General features: G+C 36.5%; 1 protein-coding gene across 4 annotated transcripts in view; it reads left to right on the top strand.

Moving 5' to 3' along the window:
- FAM120A (family with sequence similarity 120A) overlaps positions 1-22,797 on the top strand; it is a 149,708-nt gene that overhangs the window by 55,198 nt on the left and 71,713 nt on the right. For all 4 annotated transcript variants that reach the window (XM_036737606.1, XM_036737608.1, XM_036737607.1 and 1 more), the window contains 4 exons: positions 490-618; positions 1,443-1,539; positions 17,429-17,526; positions 17,789-18,072. In XM_036737606.1, the coding sequence (XP_036593501.1) occupies positions 490-618; positions 1,443-1,539; positions 17,429-17,526; positions 17,789-18,072 (608 nt within the window). The remainder of the gene's footprint in view (positions 1-489; positions 619-1,442; positions 1,540-17,428; positions 17,527-17,788; positions 18,073-22,797) is intronic.

The raw sequence follows: 22,797 nt of genomic DNA on the forward strand, positions 1-22,797 counted from the left end.
GATCTCTAGTACCAGTAGACTAGAAATGTAGTTTCTGAAAATGTCAAGAACAGCATTTGGATGTGAAATTTATGATAGTGGAATTTTATCAATACCAAAATCAAATGACCTCTTAAATTTAGTGATCAGCTAATATACTATCATCACAGTGTTGGATATATGTCTGAGAAAAGGTGAACCATTAAGCATTATTTAGCAGTAATGTGGAGTTTTTGTTTTAATTAATAGTTCCTTATGTTTTCTTTTTCTTAAAGTAGAAAAATCTAAAGGAAAAATAGGTTGTTTATATCTCTGGTACAGGAAATGAGAAATTTGAAACTATCTCAATGCTAAAAACTTTTAGGTAGAATCACAACTGGGGGTGGTGGTACTGGTAGGCATCTTAAAATGTAACTAAGTATTATAAGTCGTCAGAACTTTAGTTATAAATTTAGATCACCATTAAGTACTCTTTGACCCATTTGTTTACATGTTTGTTTATTTTCTTAGGTACGGGCTCACCAGCTAGTTTTACCACCTTGTGATGTAGTGATCAAAGCTGTTGCTGACTATGTTCGTAATATTCAGGATACCACTGATTTGGATGCCATAGCTAAAGATGTTTTTCAGCATTCACAGGTAAAACAGCTTGAATATGGTTTGCCCTGGGCATCTGCTAGCTTTTGATTATCTAACTGGAATAAGCTGTTTGGTTATTTGGTATTTGGTTCAATTCTTGAGTAGTCTTGCATATTATTTGTGTGTGTGTCTGTGTGTGTGTGTGTGTGTGTCTGTGTGAGAGAGAGAGAAAGAGAGAGAGAGAGATTTATGAATGGCAAAGTCATCTGGTCCCACTTCCTCATTTTATAGCTGATAGTTGATAAACCTCAGGTATATATTGGTGAAGACAAATAGGTAATAAATTGCAGAATCATGATTTTAACCCAGGTCCTCATGCTCTATAAATCCATTGTCCTTTGCACCATGCACTAAGCATATAAGAAAATCACTTTCTAGATCTTTACCATGTAATCTACACAGGCAGGGTCTGGAGCCGGTTAGAGGGGCTTACAATTATGTTTCTGTCCAGTTAGTTGGCATTCATATGTTTCTCTCCCCAAAGTAAGAATTGAAATAAATTGATATCAGAATGGTGAATTTTGGTAACGTAACAGATTACACACACACACACACACACACGCACACATGTGTCAGGTGGGGAAAGAAACATCTCAAGGATTTAAGCTGTTGTATATCAGTTCAACCGTGTTACTTAAAAATAATTAATGGTAGATAGTGTTCTTCCTTGATATCTTTTGCTTCTTCTTAAATAATTTAGAATATTTTTAAACTTCAAGCCAACATAAAAAAATAACTTTAGAGGCAAAAGTGTTTTATTTTTTAAGAATATACCTGATTAGAGGCATAATGGTTTTACAAAGTTTTTTTTATTTCTATTTCAGTCTAGAACAGATGACAAAGTTACTCGATTTAAGAGAGCGGTTGGATATTATTCAGCGACTAGTAAGCCTATGCCATTTCATCCACAACATTACTTAGGTGAGTAAAGTCCTGAATGAAAACTGTTGGCAGCATATTTCAATCCTTTAAAAATATTTTCTTATATGCTCTGCTCCCTTCAGTTAACACCCATGATTCTACGAATTTGCTGATATTCCTTCCAAAACTTAGCATAATTCCCAGTGCAGATTGAGGATGATGTATGTGCAGTGTTCCTTAAATGCAAAGGAGGGCAAGGAGTGTGAAGGGAATGTATGTAGGTGAATTCCTGATATCTTTTGGATGTTGGTGTTGGTGAACCACAGGGTGTGTGAGCAAAGTGATCTGCTTTCTCTTCTTTTTTGTAAGACCTTTTTTAGTGGGCTTGAAGTGATATGGAATGAAAGGATTTCCTCATTTAAGTAGTATCTAGGCTCCTAGCACAGTCTCTGTCACCAGGGATCGCTAGTAAATGTGAGCGCCTTGACATTGTGAGTCTGGAGATCTTCTGACTGGAAGGTGCTGCACTGCTGAGCTAAGTGCTCCTTTGTTGCACTTCCAGATTCTGCCTTTTCCTCATTGGCCAGAAGGAAAGAAGGCATTTACAGACTTTGGAGAGAGTACATGTATTTAGTGAGCCTTGAGGTTTGAAGCAGATGCGTGATGTTATGAACGGTGTTCTTCCCAGAAAACTACAATAAAAATGCCTCTGTGTGATTCCTGGGAGAACTGTGCTTCTTCGAAGTTGCAGAGGGATTGAGCAATCATAAGACATCAGAGCTAGAAAGATCATCGTGTCCTGTCTCCTTCTTTCCCAGAAGAGGAAACTGAGGCCCAATGGAGAAGACAGCTTGCGCAAGATCACCCAGCTCATCGGTGGCAGAGCTAGGATCCGGCCCGCTTGTGCTAACCCAAAGGCCGCTCTGCACCAAAGCTAGAGAAACGGGATTCCTACTCTGTAGGGAGTTAGAGCCAATTGTTTAGCGTCTAAGTACTTGAAGCAGTACAGAATTGAGAATACTTCTGAAGAAGGGAAAGCTTAAAGGGAGGAGGATGAAAGTTACTTGGTAATCGTCTATCTTCAGGATTGGCAAATTCTAATATGATTCTGGTTTTATTAGCAAAAGCACTCAGAAGTTATTTGGATGCTTAATTTTAAACAAAAGGGATATTTATGTAGAGTTTTAGTTCCATCGCTCTTCTTTGGAGCTTAGTGCTCTGCAGAATACGATGTATTAGACACTGTCTTTTTGTTTAAAATCTTTTGTGAGGCAAACAGGTATTACCATGAGGTAGACAGTAGTAGGCAGTAAGTGATGAGATGTCCAAGGGAATAATGCTGGATATCAGACCAAAGTACTTAAGAGAAAGAGAAATCAGTATCTTTTCTTGATTATACTGCCTTATGTTATTTTATATTCTTCTATCTATCCTGTGTTATTCTAGAATTCAAACATAACTTGAGTTGCCATGGGTTTGGAGTAAATGTTGTGTCAAAGGGTAGAGCAGGGGTGGGGGACCACATGTGGCCCTCTAGATCCTCAAGTGTGGTCCTTTGAATCCAGCTTTCCCAGAATAAATACCCTTAATAAAAGGATTTATTCTGTAAAACTTGGACTCAGACAGAAGGCCACACCCAAGGACCTAGAGGGCCACATGTGGCCTCCAGGCTGCAGGTTCCCCACCCCTGGGGTAGAGGATTGACCTATAGTTAGGAATCAAAGGATAGGGGGAAAACTCTGCTCTAAGTGGTACAATTTTCAAGTAGTATTTGTTCCTCAATGATACGTGCTTGGTGTGGGTTACATACTAACATTTTTATAAGTAATAAGGAAGGAAGAGTGCAACCCAAAATCTGTATGTTTGCAAGTGACAGTATGCTGAAGGAAGGGCTAAGTTTATAGAGCTTAAAAAGGAGACTTTGAGTCAACAATAGATGGAGCAGATTCTCTTCATCTTAAGCAAGGATGCAGTGATGATGTGTCTAGGGAGAAAGTAACCCAAATTACAGAAAATTGAACTTTGCACTTTATCAATTACAAATCAGCATTATTGTTAATTTATAGGAAATCAGCCCTCTCTGTCGCTGTGTTCAGATAGGTATTGGAAGTAAGATGGGAAGCATGCTTTTGTTATGTAAAACAGAACATTGTGTGCAGTTCTGGTCTTAATGATTAAGGAAATAGACACTTCCATATATGAATGGAGTATAAAGATTAAGTTTCTTGACTTATCAACCAAGAAGAATTATAGCTAAGAAAGAATGTTATAAAAGTTTATGCTTTTTCTGACTATGATAGGGATTTACCAACCTAACCCAGGTTATTAGAAGTGTGAGGCAACAATGTAGATAGAAAAAACAACCAACATCAGACAGTTGAAACAATGTTTCCAAATTATAGAGCCTAAACATGGCTCTAAAGAGGTACTATTAAAATATAACTTTGGATGTATTGGTTGGTTTCGCTGATTTTTTTTCCTTAGAAAATTTGTTATATGGGAGGATGAAAAGAAAGCTTAGGTCATGGAAATAAAAATATTAAAATTTTATTTTATAAAGTTGGGGCACCTGTAGAAGCTTGAAAAACAGAATTATAGAAGAGAGCCCTAACTTCTCCAAGAAGCCTTTCCCAATCCTCCTTAATTTTAGTACCCTCTCTTTGAAATTACCCCCACTTTATCCTGCCTAGTAGATCTTGTTCATAACGTGGTTTTTTGCATGTTGTCTCTCACATTGGACTGTCACTTCCTTGAGATTAAGGACTGTTTTTTGTCTTTGTCTCCACAGCCTTAGCACAGTAGGGCACACAAAGTAGAGGCTTCATGAATACTTGTTGACTGACTTATTACAGGATTTTATAAATTGTAGATAGTAAACATATGGAACTGATTTAGATGTGCAGAATATAACTAGATTTAAGAAGTATTTCAGTAGATTTATGTATGGATAATTGTCTTGAAAATTAAGCATGATTAGATTAATCACATAAGATGACATGAAGTCAACTACCTTACTCCTTGTAAAACATTTTCCCTTTAACTCCTGTCAACAAAACTTCAGTTTGGAAGCACCATTGGTCTGATCCAGTATATATTATTTTGTACATTCTCATTTGTACTTAATGTGATTTTAAACTAGAACTCACATTCAGCTTTTGTTGTAATTATCTTAAAACCACTTATTGCAGTAATCTATAGCAACATATAAGAATTGTAGTATAGATAAATCAAATTCATATAATTTTACAAATTCACTTAAAAACTTGAGCTTTTTCCCTGGCTAGGTATTTTTTAAAGCAAGATTAAGTTGTTACATAAATGTGTATTGTCGTTATAATCATTATTACTTGTACCTCCTTTTAGTGTAATGATAAGCGCTACACTGCTTAAAAATGATAAGTTACGAAAAGAAAGGCAAAGAATGAGGAAATTTTTAAAATCATTTGCTTAATTTCTTAGTGCATTTTCCATACTGACTATAGCAAATATCATCTCCCCTACAACACCCAAATTATCCCCTCCTCCCTTCGCATTCACCTGCTAGCTATCAGTAGTGAGCTTCTCTTTTAAGTCATTGAGAAGATCACAGGTATCAGGTGCAAACTCCTAAATAGACACCGGGGGGCCCCCCCCCCCCCCCCCCCCCCGCCCCCAAGGACTTTAGAGGTTATCTCATTTACCTTCTTGGTGTATTCAGTTCTTCTCTCTTCATTATCCCCTTTTATATCTGATGAAGAGCTTATTACCTTATCCAGTTTAGAAAGACTTTGTTATAGTGACCTGAAATTTATTTCTTTGTGGCATCACCTGCTCATTGGTCTTAGTTCTATTCTTTGGATATAACAAAAAAACAGTGGCTGCTGTAGATAGAATTGATTGATAAGGTAGTGAGTATGGGAACCTTGGAAGAAGTGACTATTCCATCATAAATTACATGATAGAGAAAAGCTAGAAACAATCTGATAGACACCCTATATTTAGGGAGAATGGATTACAAACCATTTAGGAAAAGGATAGATACGGGATTCCGTGGACTAAAATGTAAGCCTTGATCATGTTAAGAAGGTCTCAAGAATGAATTTCTGAATTGAAGCAGTTCCAATAAGGAGGAAAAGTGACGGCTATTTCAGGGAAACCAACTCATTGACCACTTTTAGTTTTTTTTTTAATTAATTTTTTAATTTTCAGCATTCGCTTCCATAAGCTTTAGAGTTTTAAATTTTCTTCCCCCCTCTACCCCCTGCCCCCCTCCCCCATTTAGGTTTTTAAAAGACGTGTAGAGGATAGATGCAGGGACAAGTAATGAAAGGTGAATGCAAGAAAGTAATGTGGTCTGATAAAAACAGTCAAGAATGTTCAAACACAGTGAGCTAAGGCTGTCATGTAGAGCCAAGGATAATCAGACAGGACTTGTTAATAGCTTTATTGTCATAGCTCTTTGTCAGGAGGGAGGGTTCTGTTTGCCAGGAGGTGGATGGGAAGTCACTGTGATGTAGGTACAAAAGGCATCAATGAAGTATGTGTTGTTTTTTTAAAGGAAGTAGTGATCACAAAGGCAGGATGACTTCTTTTAGAAACGTACGCACTAGTCCAGATGTGGTGTGAACAGGGCAAAGTACAATGAATTCTTTTACTTATTCTTTACTCTCTTAATGTAGGCTGCAGTCATAGTAGCTTTCTTTGCTGCCATCATCACATTGTTGACCTCTATTAAACTTGCATTCTACAAAAGTCCTGACTCTCTCAGATTAGTTACTACCTAACCGTTCCACTTCTCCCATTTCGTACTTTGTCAAATTTAACCCTGTGTAAGAAGTTACACATGGAGGCAACTTGTTGTGGGTCATCCTTTGTTCTTGAAGAGAACCAATGACATTAGGAGGGGGATGATTAGATTTAAGTGAGGCAGAGCTGTGCAAAGTCATCAGCCTCACTTCTCCAGTGTCATCACTGGCCAGTGGCAAGACATAGGTTAGGGTGAGTGGTGATGGCCCTGCTGGAGGCAGCTGGTGGCTCAGTGGCTATGATAGAGCACTGGGCCTAGAGTCAGGAAGACCTGAGTTCACATCCAGCCTGACACGTCCTAGCTGTTACTTAAGCAAGTCACTTAACCTCTGATTGCCTGACAAAGTCGATCCACTGGAGAAGGAAAAGGCAAACCACTCCAGTTTCTTTGCCAGGAATACCCCAAATGGGGTCACAAAGGGTTGGATGTGACTGAATAACAACAAAAAAAGAACTTAACATTTACCTCTATTAAATTTCATTGTATTTACCAAAAAATTTTTTTACTGAGCTAGACAAAATAATAACAAAATTCATTTGGAAAAACAAGAGGTCTAGAGTATCTAGGATATTAATGAAAAGACATGCTAGAGATGGTGGCTTAGCCACACCAGATATTAAACTGTACTACACAGCAGCAGTCATCAAAACTGCCTGGTACTGGCTAAGACAGGGGTGTGGATCAGTGGAATAGGATAGGTACACAAGTAGGAGAAATCAACAAGTTTAGCAATCTACTCTTTGATAAACCCAAAGAGGCCAGCTTCTGGGCTAATAACTCACTATTTCACAAAAACTGTTGGGAAAATTGGAAAATGGTAGGGCAAAAACTGGGCATAGACCAATATCTTACACCATATACCAAAATAAAGTCAAAATGGGTTCATGATTTAGGAGTAAAAGCTGATACTCTAAGTAATTTGGGAAAGCAAGGAATAGTTTACTTATCAGATTTGTGGAAAAGTAAAGAATTCATGACCCAACAAGAGATAGAGAGCATTACAAAATGCAAAATGGATAATTTTGATTATATCAAATTGAAATGTTTTTGTACAAAAAAAGCCAATGCAACAAGAATTAGGAGGGAAGCAGAAAATTGGGAGAAAATCTTTGCAACTAGTATCTCTAATAAAGGCCTCATTTCTAAAATATACGGGGAGCTGAGCCAAATATATGGGAATACAAGCCATTCCCCAATTGAGAAATGGTCAAAGGATATGAACAGGCAGTTTTCAGAGGAAGGAATTAAAGCTATCTACAGGCATATGAAAAAATGCTCTGGATCACTACTGATTAGAGAAATGCAAATCAAAACAACTCTTAGATACCACATCTCTCCTGTCAGATTGGCTAAAATAACAAAACAGGAAAATGATAAATACTGGAAAGGATGTGGGGAAATTGGAACATTGTTGCATTGCTGGTGGAGTTGTGAGCTGATCCAGCCATTTTGGAGAGCAGTTTGGAACTGTGCCCAAAGGGCTATAGAAATGTTCATACCCTTTGACCCAGCAATACCACTTCTAGGGTTGTATCCCAAAGAAATCACACAAGCGGGAAAAGGACCCATATGTACAAAAATATTTATAGCAGCTCTTTTTGTGGTAGCCAAGAATTGGAAATCAAAGGGATGCCCATCAATTGGGGAATGGCTGAACAAGCTGTGGTATATGAAGGTGATGGAATACTATTGTGCCATAAGAAATGGGGATGATGCAGACTTCATAACAACCTGGAAAAACCTACACAACACAATGCTGAGTGAGCGGAGCAGAGCCAGGAGAACGTTGTGCACAGCGACAGATATATGGATTCCGTGAGGACCAACCCTGACATACTGCGCTCTTCTCAGCAACCTAAGGGGCAAGGACAACTCCAGGGGACTCATGATGGAGAATGCTATCTTCATCCAGTGAAAGAACTGTGAAGTTTGAATACAGATCGAGGCACACTACATCATCGCCTTTTTTTTGCTTCTCTTTTGTTTTTTGGGGTTGGTTTTTTTTTTTTTCTGGTTCTGTTTCTTCTTTCCCATGATTCTTTCCATTGGTCAAAATTCTTCTCCACGACTTGACTAGTGCATAAATTAATTCAATGCGAAGTTATACATGACAGTTATATGAGATTCCATGCCGTCTTAGGGAGGGGAGAAAATCTGGAACTCAAAACTATGTAGAACCGTGTGTGGTAAACTAAAAATAAATAAAGAAATTAATAAAAAAAAATTTCATTGTATTAGATCTAGCATATACTAGACAAAACCCTGGGAAAAACCCCATTTTAAGGGGCTTTGTGAAGATTAGCCTTTAGAAAAGGAAGAAAAGAGGTCAAAGAAATAGGAGTTAGACCCAGAAGAAGTATCACGAAGCTTTGGGCATTGATAACATCAGGAAGCACAAAATAGTCTCTAATGTCAAATGTTTGAGTGATATTATGGAAGATGAGGCCAGGGTGGAAAGTAGAGAAAGGTTGTGAGAACAATGGCTGCTGGCTTTGGTGATGGAGTTTATTTGATATGACCTTTGAGAGAATGTTTTTCGTTGAATAGTAGAGACGGAAGCCAGATTGCAAGAGGTTAAGAAGTGAGTGGGTAATAAGAAAATGTTACCCCACTATTGCTATTCCCTGGATACAGTTTCAATGTGGAGAAAAGCAGAACAAGTTTACTAATATTGATTTTTGTTAGAAAATTCTCAGTTTGGAAAAATATTGCCACTTAAGAGGATTAAATTTGTGTTTCATAGATGTGGTAATATGCTATATAAGTAAGTCATTATGTAATCATCCAGTTCAAAATCTTAGTTATGGGTTTTACACATCCACAGATGGTAGAATCCCATTTTAACATATTTGAGTAGATATCACCATGTCCACTGACTTTCAAAACTCTCCATCGCCAATTCTCCCCTATATGTTGTTTTTCCATATTAGAATGCAAACTCCTTGAAGATAGGAACCGTCTTGTTTGTCTCCCCAGCATAGTACCTGGCACATAGTAAGCACATAACAAATTCTCACCTGACTTCCAGCTTAGCATCTCCGAATGCATATTTGGACCTCTTGAAACTGGTTTCCTATAGACATCTTAAACTCAACATGTCAAGAACTGAGCTCTTTATCTTTCCCTATAAGCTGTTAGTTCACTTTGCATCTATATGGAAGTCTTCCCATGTTTTCTTGTATTCATCATTTTTGTTGTTTCTCACAGCCCAGTAATTAATATTCTGTTGCGCTTGTTTTACATAATATCAAACTGGAAAACAATCTTCATAAAACTACAGATTCAAAAAGATTCCTTCTTCATTGCTTCTAGCATCAGATACAAATTCCTCTCTTTGGCATTTACTCCTTCATGGTCTGTCTCCAAACTATATTTCCAATCTGATTTTATTTTATTCATCCCAAATACTCCACACCTCAGCCAAACTAAGTATTTGTTGTTTCCCATTCATAATATTCCATCTTCTGCCTCTCCGCCTGAAATAGACTTCCTCTTTTCCCTCTACCACTTGGAATCTCTCATTCCATTCAGGGTTTAGCTCAAGTGTCTTGAAGGCTTTTCCTGGTTCCCCCTTAGCTGCTAGCCCTTCCCATCCACCTTCCCCACAAAGTACTTTGTAATTATCTGACTAAATATTGATTCTCCTCAGAAGAATTTAGGTTCCTTGGTGACAGAGACTTACTTGATTTTATCTTTCTATTGCCCACACCTGGCACTGAATGAATATTTTTTTAATTGAACTGGATTTTTTAAAGCTACATTCTTAGAGAATTTGGAAGCAGTGTTTAAGGGAAAAAACACCCATTATTTTGCTCTGTGATTTTAAAGAATACAAATCTTTTATTTGATTTTAAAAAGAATAAATTAATAATTTTTCTAACTATATTGATGATTTTAGAGGTCTAGATACTAAAACAGTTCATGTGACTTTTTCTTTTAAATATCACGAGTAATAAAATTCATATCATTTTTCAATTGGGCTGTGCTTCTCTAAAATACTTTGGTAAACAGAAATTTAAATATATCATTTTTTAATACAGACCTATAAAAGTGTACTTTTCTCAACTTAGGAAAAATAATTCGAAATGCAGTTAATGTAATGTTTTCTTTTTACCTTTTTACCTCATTGCCAAGATTTTTGAAAATAAAGACTTGAAGTTGTTTTAACTACATGCTACGTCTGAATGCCTTTTTGAAATTTACTTTCAGAGAGTGTTTTCTTTCTATAATTTCAAGAAAAGGTTTTGATTCCAGTTACTTTATATTTAAGGTTAAAATACAATAGTAAAATATATTTCGTGAAGCAAAGCCTAGAACATTAGTTTTCTTTGTTGATCTTAAGAGGAATTTGAGGCTTCTTTTACCTCTGGAACTTTGTGATTATGCATTTTTCTATTTCTCCTGCTATTTATGAGAGATGATTGTTGGGAAAGAGGGAGGAGGGAATTTTGTTAGAAATTTTTTCCTTACTTTTCAGTGAGAGTTTTCAGAAATCCCTTCCTTTATCCCTGTAGAGAAGTAAATTTTAATGAAGCCAAGGATGCAAAACTGCTAAACTAACCTTCCTGGAGAGAAATAGTGCCAAGGGGGGAAGAGAGTGCCAAGTGAGTACAGGTGTGTTCTACTTTGGAAAAATATGAACTTTACATAAAAGATAAATTAGGGATTTATTCATATTACTAATGGATTCACCAAAGGGTTCCTTGATATGTAGAGCTCAGGCAGTGATAGTGCATTTAAGTGTTGTATTTGCAAATCATTTGGTAGTTGACCAGGTCTTGAAAAACCAACCTTACTAGAGGTAGAAGGAAATTTAGAAATCCTCTAGCCCAAACCTTTCCTTTTATATGTAAGGTAACTGAGATCAAAGAAGTTGTGATTTGCTAGAAGTCATGGCATTTTGTTAGTGACAGAGCCCTAATATTTTTTTTGCTTACCATTCTAGTGGTCTTTCCACTTTCTCAAACTTTTTGGTCTCAGGACCTCTTTATGCTCTTAACCATTATTGAAGATCCCAAAGAAGTGAGGTCAGTGTGGGTTATATCTATTGATATTTATCATATTTGAGGTTAAAATGAATAATTTTTTAAAGGTTTGTTGATTCACTTTAAAATAATACTATATATATAATAACATAAATAGCATGTTTTTATGAAGATAAATGTATTTTCCAAAACAAATAACTTAGGTGTGGCATCATTTTACATACTTTTCTAAATCTCTTTAATGTCCAACTTAATAGAAGACAGCTGGATCATCATCTGTTTCTGCATTCAGTTTGTTATCATATGTTTTTTTGGTTGAAATATAGGAAGAAAATCTTGGCCTCATAAAGATAGGTAGTTGGAAAAGACAAGAGTATTTTAAAAGGCAAATAGCATCTTAGAATTATCATAAAAATAGTTTTGACCTCATGGGCCCCATTGAAAGGGTCTTGGGGCCCAAAGGGGCTCACAAACCACATTCTCTGAGCCATCGCTCTTAATAGATAGTCTTAGGATAATAGCTCTCATGTTGGATTGGTGCCTTATAGGTAATCTAATTCAACTCCATCATTTTATAGTCAAGGAAACTTAGGGCCTACGAGGGAAAATGTCTTGTACACAGTCACACAGGGAGTCGTAGGGTCAGGATTCAAACCAAGGCCCTCCAGTTTCACATCCAGTGTTCTTTCTAACACACCACACTTATCTCTTAGTTTTCATACCGAAAAAGTGATGATAATTAACGTTTATATTTTGTTTACTGTCTGTGAGGCACAGTGCTGAGCACTTGGCAATTATGCAGCCTTGGGCAGGAGGTGCTGCTACTATCCTCATTTTACAGATGAGGAAACTGAAGCAGACAGTGGCTAAGAAATTTGCCCAGGTCCCACAGAGCTAGTGAGTGTCTCAGGTCATATTTGAACCCAGGTCTTCCTGACTCCAGGGATTCACTAGGATACATAGCAGATTGCTACTAAAAGTAATGTTTTGTTGGGATATTAAATACCTACTTTTTTTTTTCCTTTTAAACTGCAAGATAGGAAGCAGTGAAGGCAGGTAAAAATTACTTTAAATCCTTGAATCTTTTCATTGAGCTTTGCATGCTTCCATAAGAACCTGATGGTAAAGCTATTGCCAAAGAATTTTCAGCATGCAAAGCATTTTTCTTTAGGGTAAGAATATTTATTTCAGGACTGATTTATTTAGGGGGAGTCAAACTACTGCCAGCAGCTCCCAAATGCGCTCTTTCAGGATTTGAGAAAATTGGTACCTATATAATTGTATGATTTGAAATGAGCATCTCTTCACTCCTAGTCATGGAGATATGGCATTTATTTAGGGCATAGTTAAATTCATTCATTTATTCAGCTTTATTAAGTGCTTAATGTATGCAGTATACTATGCTAACCACTGGGATTGATATAAAGTTAGATAAGATATGGTGCTAAGGGTAACATTATCTCCAAGGGGTAAAAGAGCAGAAATCATTAGTCTCATCCCCCTGGGATTATGAAGTTTCTAGGGCAGCACCCTAAGATAAACAGGGAACAAAAGGGACTTGCCTGTTCTTTTCAGGTTATACCAAGAATTTAAAATGAAAAGGTTTTTCCCAACTTTATGTTTCAAAATCTTTGTGCTTTTAGCACTCGTGAAGCTTTAATGCCTGTTAAATAGGCAATTTTAAAATGTCAAAAATATTTGGAAATTTTGCTCTTTTCCCTCTGGGAGAATTAAAAATTAATGTGGAGAATTATATTGATTTATCTTATTCTATGTAGATAATTACCAAGGTCAGTGATTTGTGGTGTTAGGTCAGCAGATTATATGTTGGTGTCATAATGACCCAAAGCCCAGTGTCTTTGGGGTTTGCCTTATCAAACTTGAAATGAAAAAACAGTTACTGGGTGAACTTTGTCCTTTGGTTTTACTTGTTAGTCTGCAAGGTGAGACATACATTCCTTCCTCACACCTTGATCGATAGTATTTCTAAGAGATTCAATTACATGGATTTTGTTTGTAGTTTGTCTTTAAATTGGAAAATGAACCCAAGAACACTGGTATTTTGTTAGGTCTCAGAGCTGAATCATAGGGCACGGTCTTTTCCTTATGATCTCATTTGTGACATGAAGCAAACGTTCAGTGGTCCCCAGGGGCAGGTCTGGGTTCAGATGCCTGAATCTTTTTTTCTTTTAGTCTTACAGTAGGAGTTCTTCACCTTTTTGGTCATGTACCCTTGTCTAGTCTGGTGGAGTCTGTGGCCCTCTTTTCAGAAAAGTATTTTTCAATGCATAAAGTAAAATCCATAGAATTTTAAACGAAAGTTATATTGAAATACAGCTATCAAAATATAAAAAACAAGTTAATGGATCCCATGTTCAGAATCCCAGTTTTAGAGGAATTACTGATTTATTTTTAATAACTAAATGAGTCTACTAAAATGTTCTATATTAAGCTTTCTTTTCCTTCACCTATTCTTTCTGTTTCTCCATCTCTCCTAAGCATACTTTGCAACAAAAGCCTACTTCTACAGTAAGTATTTATAAAAGGAGTAGAATGAGAAACTGGTAGTGTTAATCTCCATGATGTGAGGCCTTGTGTCTATTCTGAGAAAGATCCTCTTGTCATGAAAAAAGACTGACAATGACTCTGCTTAGCCAAGCCTTGGAATGAGAACAAGAACTAATTTAGAAGACAGTACTCCCAGTAGCACAGAAGCCTGTTATAGTTTATTCTGCATTTCTTCCATTTTCCCCCAATTTTTAAAAAAAATTAATTCATTAATTGGACTAAATAGGATTTATTAGTGGGTTGAATTGTGCATTTGGGAACAGGAGCAGAGAGCACAGTTTGAGATTGGCAGTTGTAATCACTTTACAATACAGCCAATCTATGGACCATGTTTTGTTTTCATTTCGTTGTTAACAAAAACCTGCTTTTCAGGAGTTTCAATATGGAATGATTAAACAACCAGAGTGTATCAAAGATGTTCATCTTCAGTTTAATGTTAATTAATGGTAATCATCATTAATGAGCCTAGTTCTCATATCATTCAGATGGGTAAGGATGGCTCCAAGGGCTTGTAAATAGAATTATAAAGGTGGTAGGAGTTCGTAATGTTTTTTCCTTGTTCAGTCCTACAAAACTAAATGTATAAACTTGCTTTAGCAGAACTAAGCAGCTGTAGTATATAATAAGAGTCAGTAGGTCTGGTTTCCTGTCCCAGTTCTGACACTGGCTGACTACTTATGTGGCCTAGCACAAGTTATTTTGCCGTGGTGGGCCTTCAATTCATTTATCTGTCAAAGAGCTTTTGGCAATAGTTTATGGAATAGATTATTTCTAAGGTAGCTTCCATAATTCTAGCATTCTAGGATTCAGATCTCTAGCTCAGGCCCCCAGCCTATATAGTTTCATCACTGTGTGAACTTCTCAGAGCAAAGACTTCGTCCACCAAAACCCAAAAGACAACTCATCTATAATTTGTGGTCCTAGAGTTGTTTGGGAGCATTGAGAGGCTAAGTGTCTTGTTCATTAGTGCTAACACTAGCTATATCACCTAATATGTTCCAGGTACATACTGTGAGAGGCAGATTGATCCTGTGTCTTATTGACTTGGCTCCAGGGCTAGCCCTCTGTCTGCTATATATTGCTTTTCACTAGGATTCATAGAATCATAGATTTAGAGCCAGAAGGGACATTTGCAGTCTCCTAGTTGAGACTTCTTTTTCTCATTTTATAAGTGAAGAATTGAGGCCTAGAGCAGTTATGTGACTTGCCCATGGCCCTTCAGGTAATAAGTGGCAAAGTCAGGATTTACTTCCTCTATTTACCATGCTCCCTGTTTCCAGCTTTTTGGCTAAAATTTGTTTTAAAGACTCAGAGAGCTGTATTACAAAAATCATGGCATCTAACCTAATGATCTTTCTGTGGTTTTGGTTTTTCCTTAAATTTGGGTGCCTTTCTGTTTGAATTCCTGTACCTCATCTGTAGCCCCTACTCTTAGAATTATGATTGAAACATAATATATTGAATAAAAGATAAACTAAGACCAAGTAGTAGCTTTTAAGTTTGCCTTGGCTTAGCCATTTGCTTGTCATGTAACCAGGGTTATAAAATCTACTGTTTTAATTTATCTTAATAGTTTTTTTAATAGATGTAAATTTTATCATTCCTGGACTGCAGCCCTTCTTTTGTTCATTTTTTAAAAATAGCAGTTTGCCAGTTTAGTAGTAGAAACTAGTATCTGGCAAATTTAAAATTAATTTTAATTTTGTAGCTTGTAAAATATGAAAAAATTTAAGGGTTGAAGTTTTTTTCTAAGTTTCTCTGTAATTTTGAAACTTCAAACTTCAGTACAGTGATATTCAAAGTGGTCCACAATTTTTTTAGGTACTCTAGGTGATGTACTGGCTAGCATTCAATAATGTTTATGTTAGTAATTTACTTTTGCTTTTAACATAAATTAATAACTTCATCATGTTGGTTTGTTTGGACGTTAGCAAAAAGATATTGTCATTGTGGCTTCATGGTGACCCAGGATTTACCAAGACCATCATCCATGGGACCCAAGCCCTAGATTACTGAGCTCCAATAAACTCAGGTTCGAAGGTTTTGAGTAGAGGCCTAGTGGTGGAGTGGATCTGTTGTCTGGAGGTCAGCCTGACTCATTTCTGAGTGGTTCATGACCAGGCTGGCCACAGTGTCGAGGACTGTTTTGCTACAGCAGTTCTTGAGGACTCTCTTCTAAGTTATATAGAATTTTTGATCTTTTGTCGGTAGAGGGAGTAGCCACACCAGCGGAATGACAGATTGTTGAAGTATTGAATCAGTAATCAGGCAGGTGGAGGAAGTGATTCATACTCTGCTACCAAGTGGTTTGTAGACTTAAAGGCTTGAGAAATGCTGGCAGATTGTATAAAGCAGAGAACAGGAACTTGTTTCTGTGACTTTAATTCATTCTGTAAATTTGTAATGTTTTTGAATTTAAAATTATAGGATATAACATTAGATAAACAGAATGGCTATGTATCCCATGTGAGAAATGTGTAATAATTGCTTTAGCAAAATTACATTTTATTTCCATTTCCATTTTTATAATGCCATCACTTTTCTTCATGAACCTAAGTCCTAGTTTGCACAGAGGATGATGGAATTTGTTGTTGACTTTAGCAGGAATGACTTCGGTAATGTTGAGCTTTTCCTTGGCCTTTCCAAGTTGAATTGCTGTGTCATATCAGCTGAAATTCCTGATTTCATTTTAACTGGTCTGACACTATTTTGTATTTTGTCTACAGAATTCTTGCCTTTGTTTATCTCTGTTGAGATCTTTGTTGATCTCTGTTGAGCCATTTTTCATATAGTTTTCTCCTGGGCCCAGGTTTTTTATCTTTGCCAGTTATTATGAAAATAGTAAGGAATAAATGACAACTTAAGCACTAGTTAGTTTGTAAATTAATTTTCAAGAAAAGAGCAAGGTCCTTAGTGTTCTAGCTTATTTATGCAGAACATATTAAAATACTGTAGATTTTGAGCAAGGTAGAATGCTCTTGCTTTCCAGTGGAAAACTTCGTATAGCAGCTGCCAAATAGCTTAATAGTTTAGTTTAAATGCTTGTTAGATAGTTAAGAATCCAATTTCAGTTGAAGTTAAAATTTTTAAAAATTACTCTAATGGCCTTTTGAAAGACTCTTGGGAAAGTTTTTTTTGTTCTTTTAGCCGTTTGAATTTTACTGTATAAAGACTAGTTTTGCTGAGAATTACTTTAGGGTATCAAAAGGAGCAGAGAACAGAGAGAGAATGAAATTTTTAAAAAAAAATTAAAGTGATAAAAGATTAAAGTTAAAGGAAGAGAAATGGCCAAAATAACTATTGCAGTGTAGCTAAAAAAAAAAAACAAAAACCAAAATAATCCCCAGACTTTCACATAGGTCAGTGTAGAAATTTATTGAGTTTTTCAATAAAATTAAGATTTTTCAGCTTCTGTTGTTACATAGTTTTCTAGATAGTTCTGTGTTTGTGAGAAGAAAGCCTAACGGTGATGACATGAGAGATGTCACAAGTAGGCAAATGACAAATGGGTAAGTGTGCTAGCTGTTAGCATTTCTGAAGCAGGTTCTGTGGGAAAATGTGCTTCTATTCACTTTTGTTTTATTCTTTTCTTCCCCTTCTGATGAAACAGCCAGACCAAATCAGTTTGGAATGCCTGGGATAGTGCCACCGTATGTTCCCCCTCAGATGCTTAACATTCCACAGACCTCTATACAAGCAAAACCTGTTGTAAGTATGCTTTTAATTCCATTAATGTCTTCTGTTGCCAGTTCTTGGGAGTATATATGTTTTGAATTGAATATGTGCAGAAATGATTCCTCAAAGTCTTCTTAAACTGCATACTTGGAAAAGAATAAACTATCATTTATGTAGTGTTAAAAATCAACTAAAAATTCTTTTACAGCATAAAACAATCTGTTACTTACTGGAATCTGACAGCATCCATTTATTTTTTTGTTGCCTGTATTTAAAAGAGACCATTTTGTTCTAGGCCCAGCAGATGTCTAGCCCAGGTGGTGCTCCAGGTCAGGGTCCATACCCATATAGCCTCTCTGAGCCGGCTATCACCTTGGAAACAAGTGGAAAAAATTTGTCTGAGCAGAACAACTACAGTAACATTCCTCATGAAGGAAAACATACTCCATTGTATGAGCGATCCTCTCCAATAAATCCAGCTCAGAGTGGCAGCCCTAACCATGTGGATTCAGCCTATTTTCCTCCCTCTTCAACATCATCATCATCTGATAATGATGAAGGCAATGGAGGAGCTACAAAGTAAGTAATGAGTTAAATGGTGTATTTTCACCTTTGTGTCATTTAGGTACGTGATCCCTTTAAATTCACTTAAACCAGCTGGAAGCATTTGTATCCAAAATATCCCAGCTATTGGATATAGTACAGAGTTTAAGAATATATGTTTGATAAATGAATGTTGAATCCATGGGCATGGAATGGAACAATTAATCCACAGTTTATAAAATTGATTCTCAAAGTTCTATAGTTGGGCATAACATAATTTTGACTAGTGCTTCCCAAAGGAAACTCTTTCTTTGAGTATTAGATTATGGCTACAGGAAGATGGACTCTAATTATGGGGAGCTGGAGCCCAGATTTTGTCAGGCTGTGGAGGGACGCAAATGTAGAATCACAGGAGGTCAGAGTTAAAGGCCTGTCCAACTCAGAACTGAACAAAAATAACCTCCACAATACATCTTTAAAAATGATCATCCAGTCATTTTTGAAGATTTCTTTGCCTAGCCCTTTACCCTTCTAGGGGACACTGCTTTTTATTACATCTAGCCTAAATGTGCTTCCTTGGCAGCTTCCTCCTGTTACTTTTGGTATTGTCCTCTAAGGCAAGCAGAAGAAGGCAAATTCAAATATTTATAGGATTGGCACAGTGTCTGGCACATAATAGTTACTTGATAAATACTTATCAAGTTGGATTGACTTATTAAATACAGCTGTCATGCCCTCCTTAAATGTCCTCTAAAAAGAAAATTCCTGTTTCATGCAGCTGATACTCATGGAGAGAATGTGAGACTCTTCCCAGAGATCATTCCCCTTGGTGGAACCTTCCGTCTTTGACCCCCAGTCTTCCAATTGATGATTGCCTTAAGTGGAAATACTACATTATTTCAGGAAAACCCTAGCTGTGTTTTCCTATATTTGCTCCTGTGCACTCACCTCTCCAGTGGTTTCTTCACCAACCACCCCTTTGCCACGTGTGTACCCTTTCCTCTTCCTTTTTCTATCCAGCCCATCTAGTTCTGGAACCATTTCTGAATGGGATATGGCCCTGTTCACCATCTTTGTAACTCCCAGACCAAAATGCCCCTCCCAGCCAACATTTCCCCGAGTGTGTTGTTTTCCTGCTTTAGAATGTAAGTTCCTTGAGGGTATGTACTGTCTTTGCTTTTTTTATTTGTATCACATGTGCTTAGTAAATAATATGTGCTTTATAAATGTTTTTCATGCATTTATCCTGGATGCTCTTCAGCTTATTCAGTGTATTTCTTAAATTGTGATACCTAAAGCTGAATACAATATTCCAGGTATGGTCTAACCAGAGTAAAGTAAAATGGGATTGTTACCTCCCCAAAGCTGGACTCTTACTGCACTGTAAGATGGCTTTAGCATTTCTCACTACTATATTACACTATTGATTCTTTGAGCTTTCTGGCAATTTAAGAAATATTTTGTAATTTGCCCAGATTTTTATTTTGTGTGTTGTCCCAACCTTTTGGGGGGCTGTCCACAAAGCATGTCAGCTGTTCCTTTATAATGAAAGAGTATTAGAGTGCTGACAAGTTAGCTGTCATCTTTTATTTAGTTATTTCAGTGTGTAGTTGCTAGGAAATTATTTGTGAAAATAGAAGTCTCTAGCCTTTTGCCCCTGAGGTTGGTAGGAGGCTGACCACAGAAGGAAAGATCCCGCATAGACTAAAATATTCAGAGCACTTTTGTTCTAGCAAAAGACCAAACATAAAGTAGGTGATCAGTGAGTGGGAAATAGCTAAACAAGTAGTGGTATATGAATGTATGCTCGCTGTAAGAAAGAATTTATTAAGTGCCTGTTATGTGCCAGGCTTTGTGCTAGGTGTTGATTAAACAGACAGAAATTAATTAGTCCCTCCTGTCAAGGAGTTTACATTCTACAGAATAAGAAATCTATGTATAAGTACCTATGAAATAAATACAAAAGGAACTTTGGGAAGAGTAGTTGGTTTGATCAGGAAAGAACTAACATGGTGTATGGCATTTGATATAAGTTTTAAAATGAAGTAGGAATTCTGAGAGGAAAAGTGCATTCCAGGTGTAGGGGGACAGTTTGTACAGAGGCACCAAGAGAAGGGATGTTACTTATGAGGAACAGGAAGCAGGCCACTTTGACTTGCCTGAGGAGTGCATGAAGAGAGTAATGTAGGCTACAAAGGTTGGATTGAACCTGATTATAAAAGGCTTTAAATGCTAATCAGAAGATTTTCCTTTGTGTTTTTTTTCTTCCATGTAATAGTATTTTATTTTTTCCAATTACATGTAAGGATAATTTTCAACATTCGGTTTTATAAGATCTTGAGTTCCAAATTTTTTCTTTCCCTCCGTCACCTTGCCCCTCCCTGAGACAGCAACCAGTCAGATATAGGTTATACATGTACAGTTTTGTTAAAACTATTTCCACATTAGTCATGTTGTGAAAGAAGAATCAGAACAAAAGGGAAAAACCACGAGAAAGGGGGAAAAAACCAAAAAAAGGTGAAAATAGTATGCTTTGATCTTCATTCAGACTCCATAGCTCTTTCTCTGAGTATGGATAGAATTTTGCATCATGAGTCGTTTGGAATTGTCTTAGATCATTGTATTGCTGAGAAGAACTACGTCTCTGATAGTTGATCATCTAAAACAATGTTGCTGTTGCTGTGTACAATGCTTTCCTGGTTCTGCCCACTTTACTCAGCAGTAGTTCATTTAAGTCTTTCCAGGTTTTTCTGAAATCTGTCTGCCCATCATGTTTTATAGCACAATTGTATTCCATTACATTTATATACCATAACTTGTTCAGCCATTCCCCAGCTGATGGACATCCCTTCAATTTCCAATTCTTTGCCACCACAAAAAAGCTGCAATAAATATTTTTGTACATGTGGGTCCTTTTCCCTTTTTATAGTCTCTGTACGATGCATACCTAGTAGTGGTATTGTTGGGTCAAAGGGTATGCACATTTTCATAGCCCTTTTGGCATAGTTCCAAATTGCTCTCCAGAATGGTTGGATCAGTTCACAACTCCACCAACAATGCATTAGTGTCCCAGTTTTCCCACATCTTTGACATTTTTCATTTGCTTTTTTTGTCATATTAGCCAATCTGATAGGTAGTGGTATGTCACAGTTGTTTTAATTTGCATTTCTCTAATCAGTAGTGATCTAGAGCATTTTTTATATGACCACAGATAGCTTTGATTTCTTTATCTGAAAACTGCCTGTTCATATCCTTTGACCATTTATCAATTGGGGAATGACTTGTATTCTTATAAATTTGACTCAGTTCTCTATATATCTGAGAAATGAGGCCTTTATCAGGAACACTGCCAGTAAAAATTGTTTCCCAACTTTCTGCTTTCCTTCTAATCTTGGTTGCATTTGTTTTGTTTGTGCAAAACTTTTAATTTAATATAATCAAAATTATCCACTTTGCATTTCATAATGTTCTCTATCCCTTATTTAGTCATAAATTCTTCCTTTCTCCATAGATCTGACTTGCTCTCCTAATTTGCCTATGGTATCACCCTTTATGTCTAAATCATGTACCTATTATCTTGGTATATGATATGAGAGGTTAGTCTGTGTCTAGTATCTGCCATACTATTTAACTGTTTTCCCAGTAGTTTTTATTAAATATTGAGTATCTTTGTTTTTAGAGGTATTTTTACTGACTATCCCTATACCTGTAATCCTCTCCCTCCTCATTTCTGTCTTTTGGCCTCTCTGAATTCCTTCAAGTCCCAGCTAAAGTCAGACCTTCTACAGGAAGCCTTTCCCAGTCCCTCCTCATTCTAGTGCTATCCCTCTGTTGATATTTCTAATTTATCCTGTATATAGCTTGGCTGAATATAGTTGTTTACATGTTGTCTTCATCATTATTTTCAGAATTTTTTGAGGTTAGAGATTGTCTTTCACCTTTCTGTATATCCCTAGCACTTAGCACTCTGCCTGGCACTTAGTAGGTGCTTAATATTTATGGACTCTCTGACTAGATATCCAGCCACCAGGCTGGCCTCTTTCTCCCATTGGTGAGTACCTCCTTGTACCTCTGTTTGGGTGAAGGATCTGGATTTAAACATCATACTTATGCAGATAAGTGCTTTCCTACTCCCCTATCTCCTCCCACCTCTCTTTTTGGGTCTTTTTTGTGTGTTGTATTATGCCATTATAATGTAAGCTCTTTGAAGGGAACCTGTCCCTTTTTTTTTTTTCCTTTTGTATTTGTATCCCCAGCAGTTAGTAGAGTGCTTGCAGCGCATAGTAAGAGTTTAATAAGTATTTCTTGCCTTGCCTTTCCATCCCATCTTTAAAAATGTTCAGGCACATACCCCCAGTATTTGTTTACTTATAAATTATAGATATGTAATATTGTACCAATATATACATTGAAAAATAATAGAAATAAAAAGGATCAGATAGTTGAAATAATAAAATTTTAATGATATTATAAAAGCCCGTTGTTCTTGTTAAATTATTAAATACTAATGATTTTTGTTATATGGTTTAATATGCTTTTAAAATAAATTTTATGAATATATTTTTAACATCACCAAAATTTCTCCTAGTATTCTTTTTCTTTCTCATTCCTCCCATGTAATGAGTAGTATTTTTTTTTTTTAAAGAAAAGGTATGAGAAGAGGGGGAAAAAAACGATCAAGACCAAAAGTCTGAAAATATGTAGTGTTCCAGACCTGTGACCTCCTGCCTTGGCACTGTGTGTTCTTTGTAATTTTACGCT

This window comes from Trichosurus vulpecula, chromosome 9 (assembly GCF_011100635.1).
Source record: "Trichosurus vulpecula isolate mTriVul1 chromosome 9, mTriVul1.pri, whole genome shotgun sequence".
Lineage (NCBI taxonomy): Eukaryota > Metazoa > Chordata > Mammalia > Diprotodontia > Phalangeridae > Trichosurus > Trichosurus vulpecula.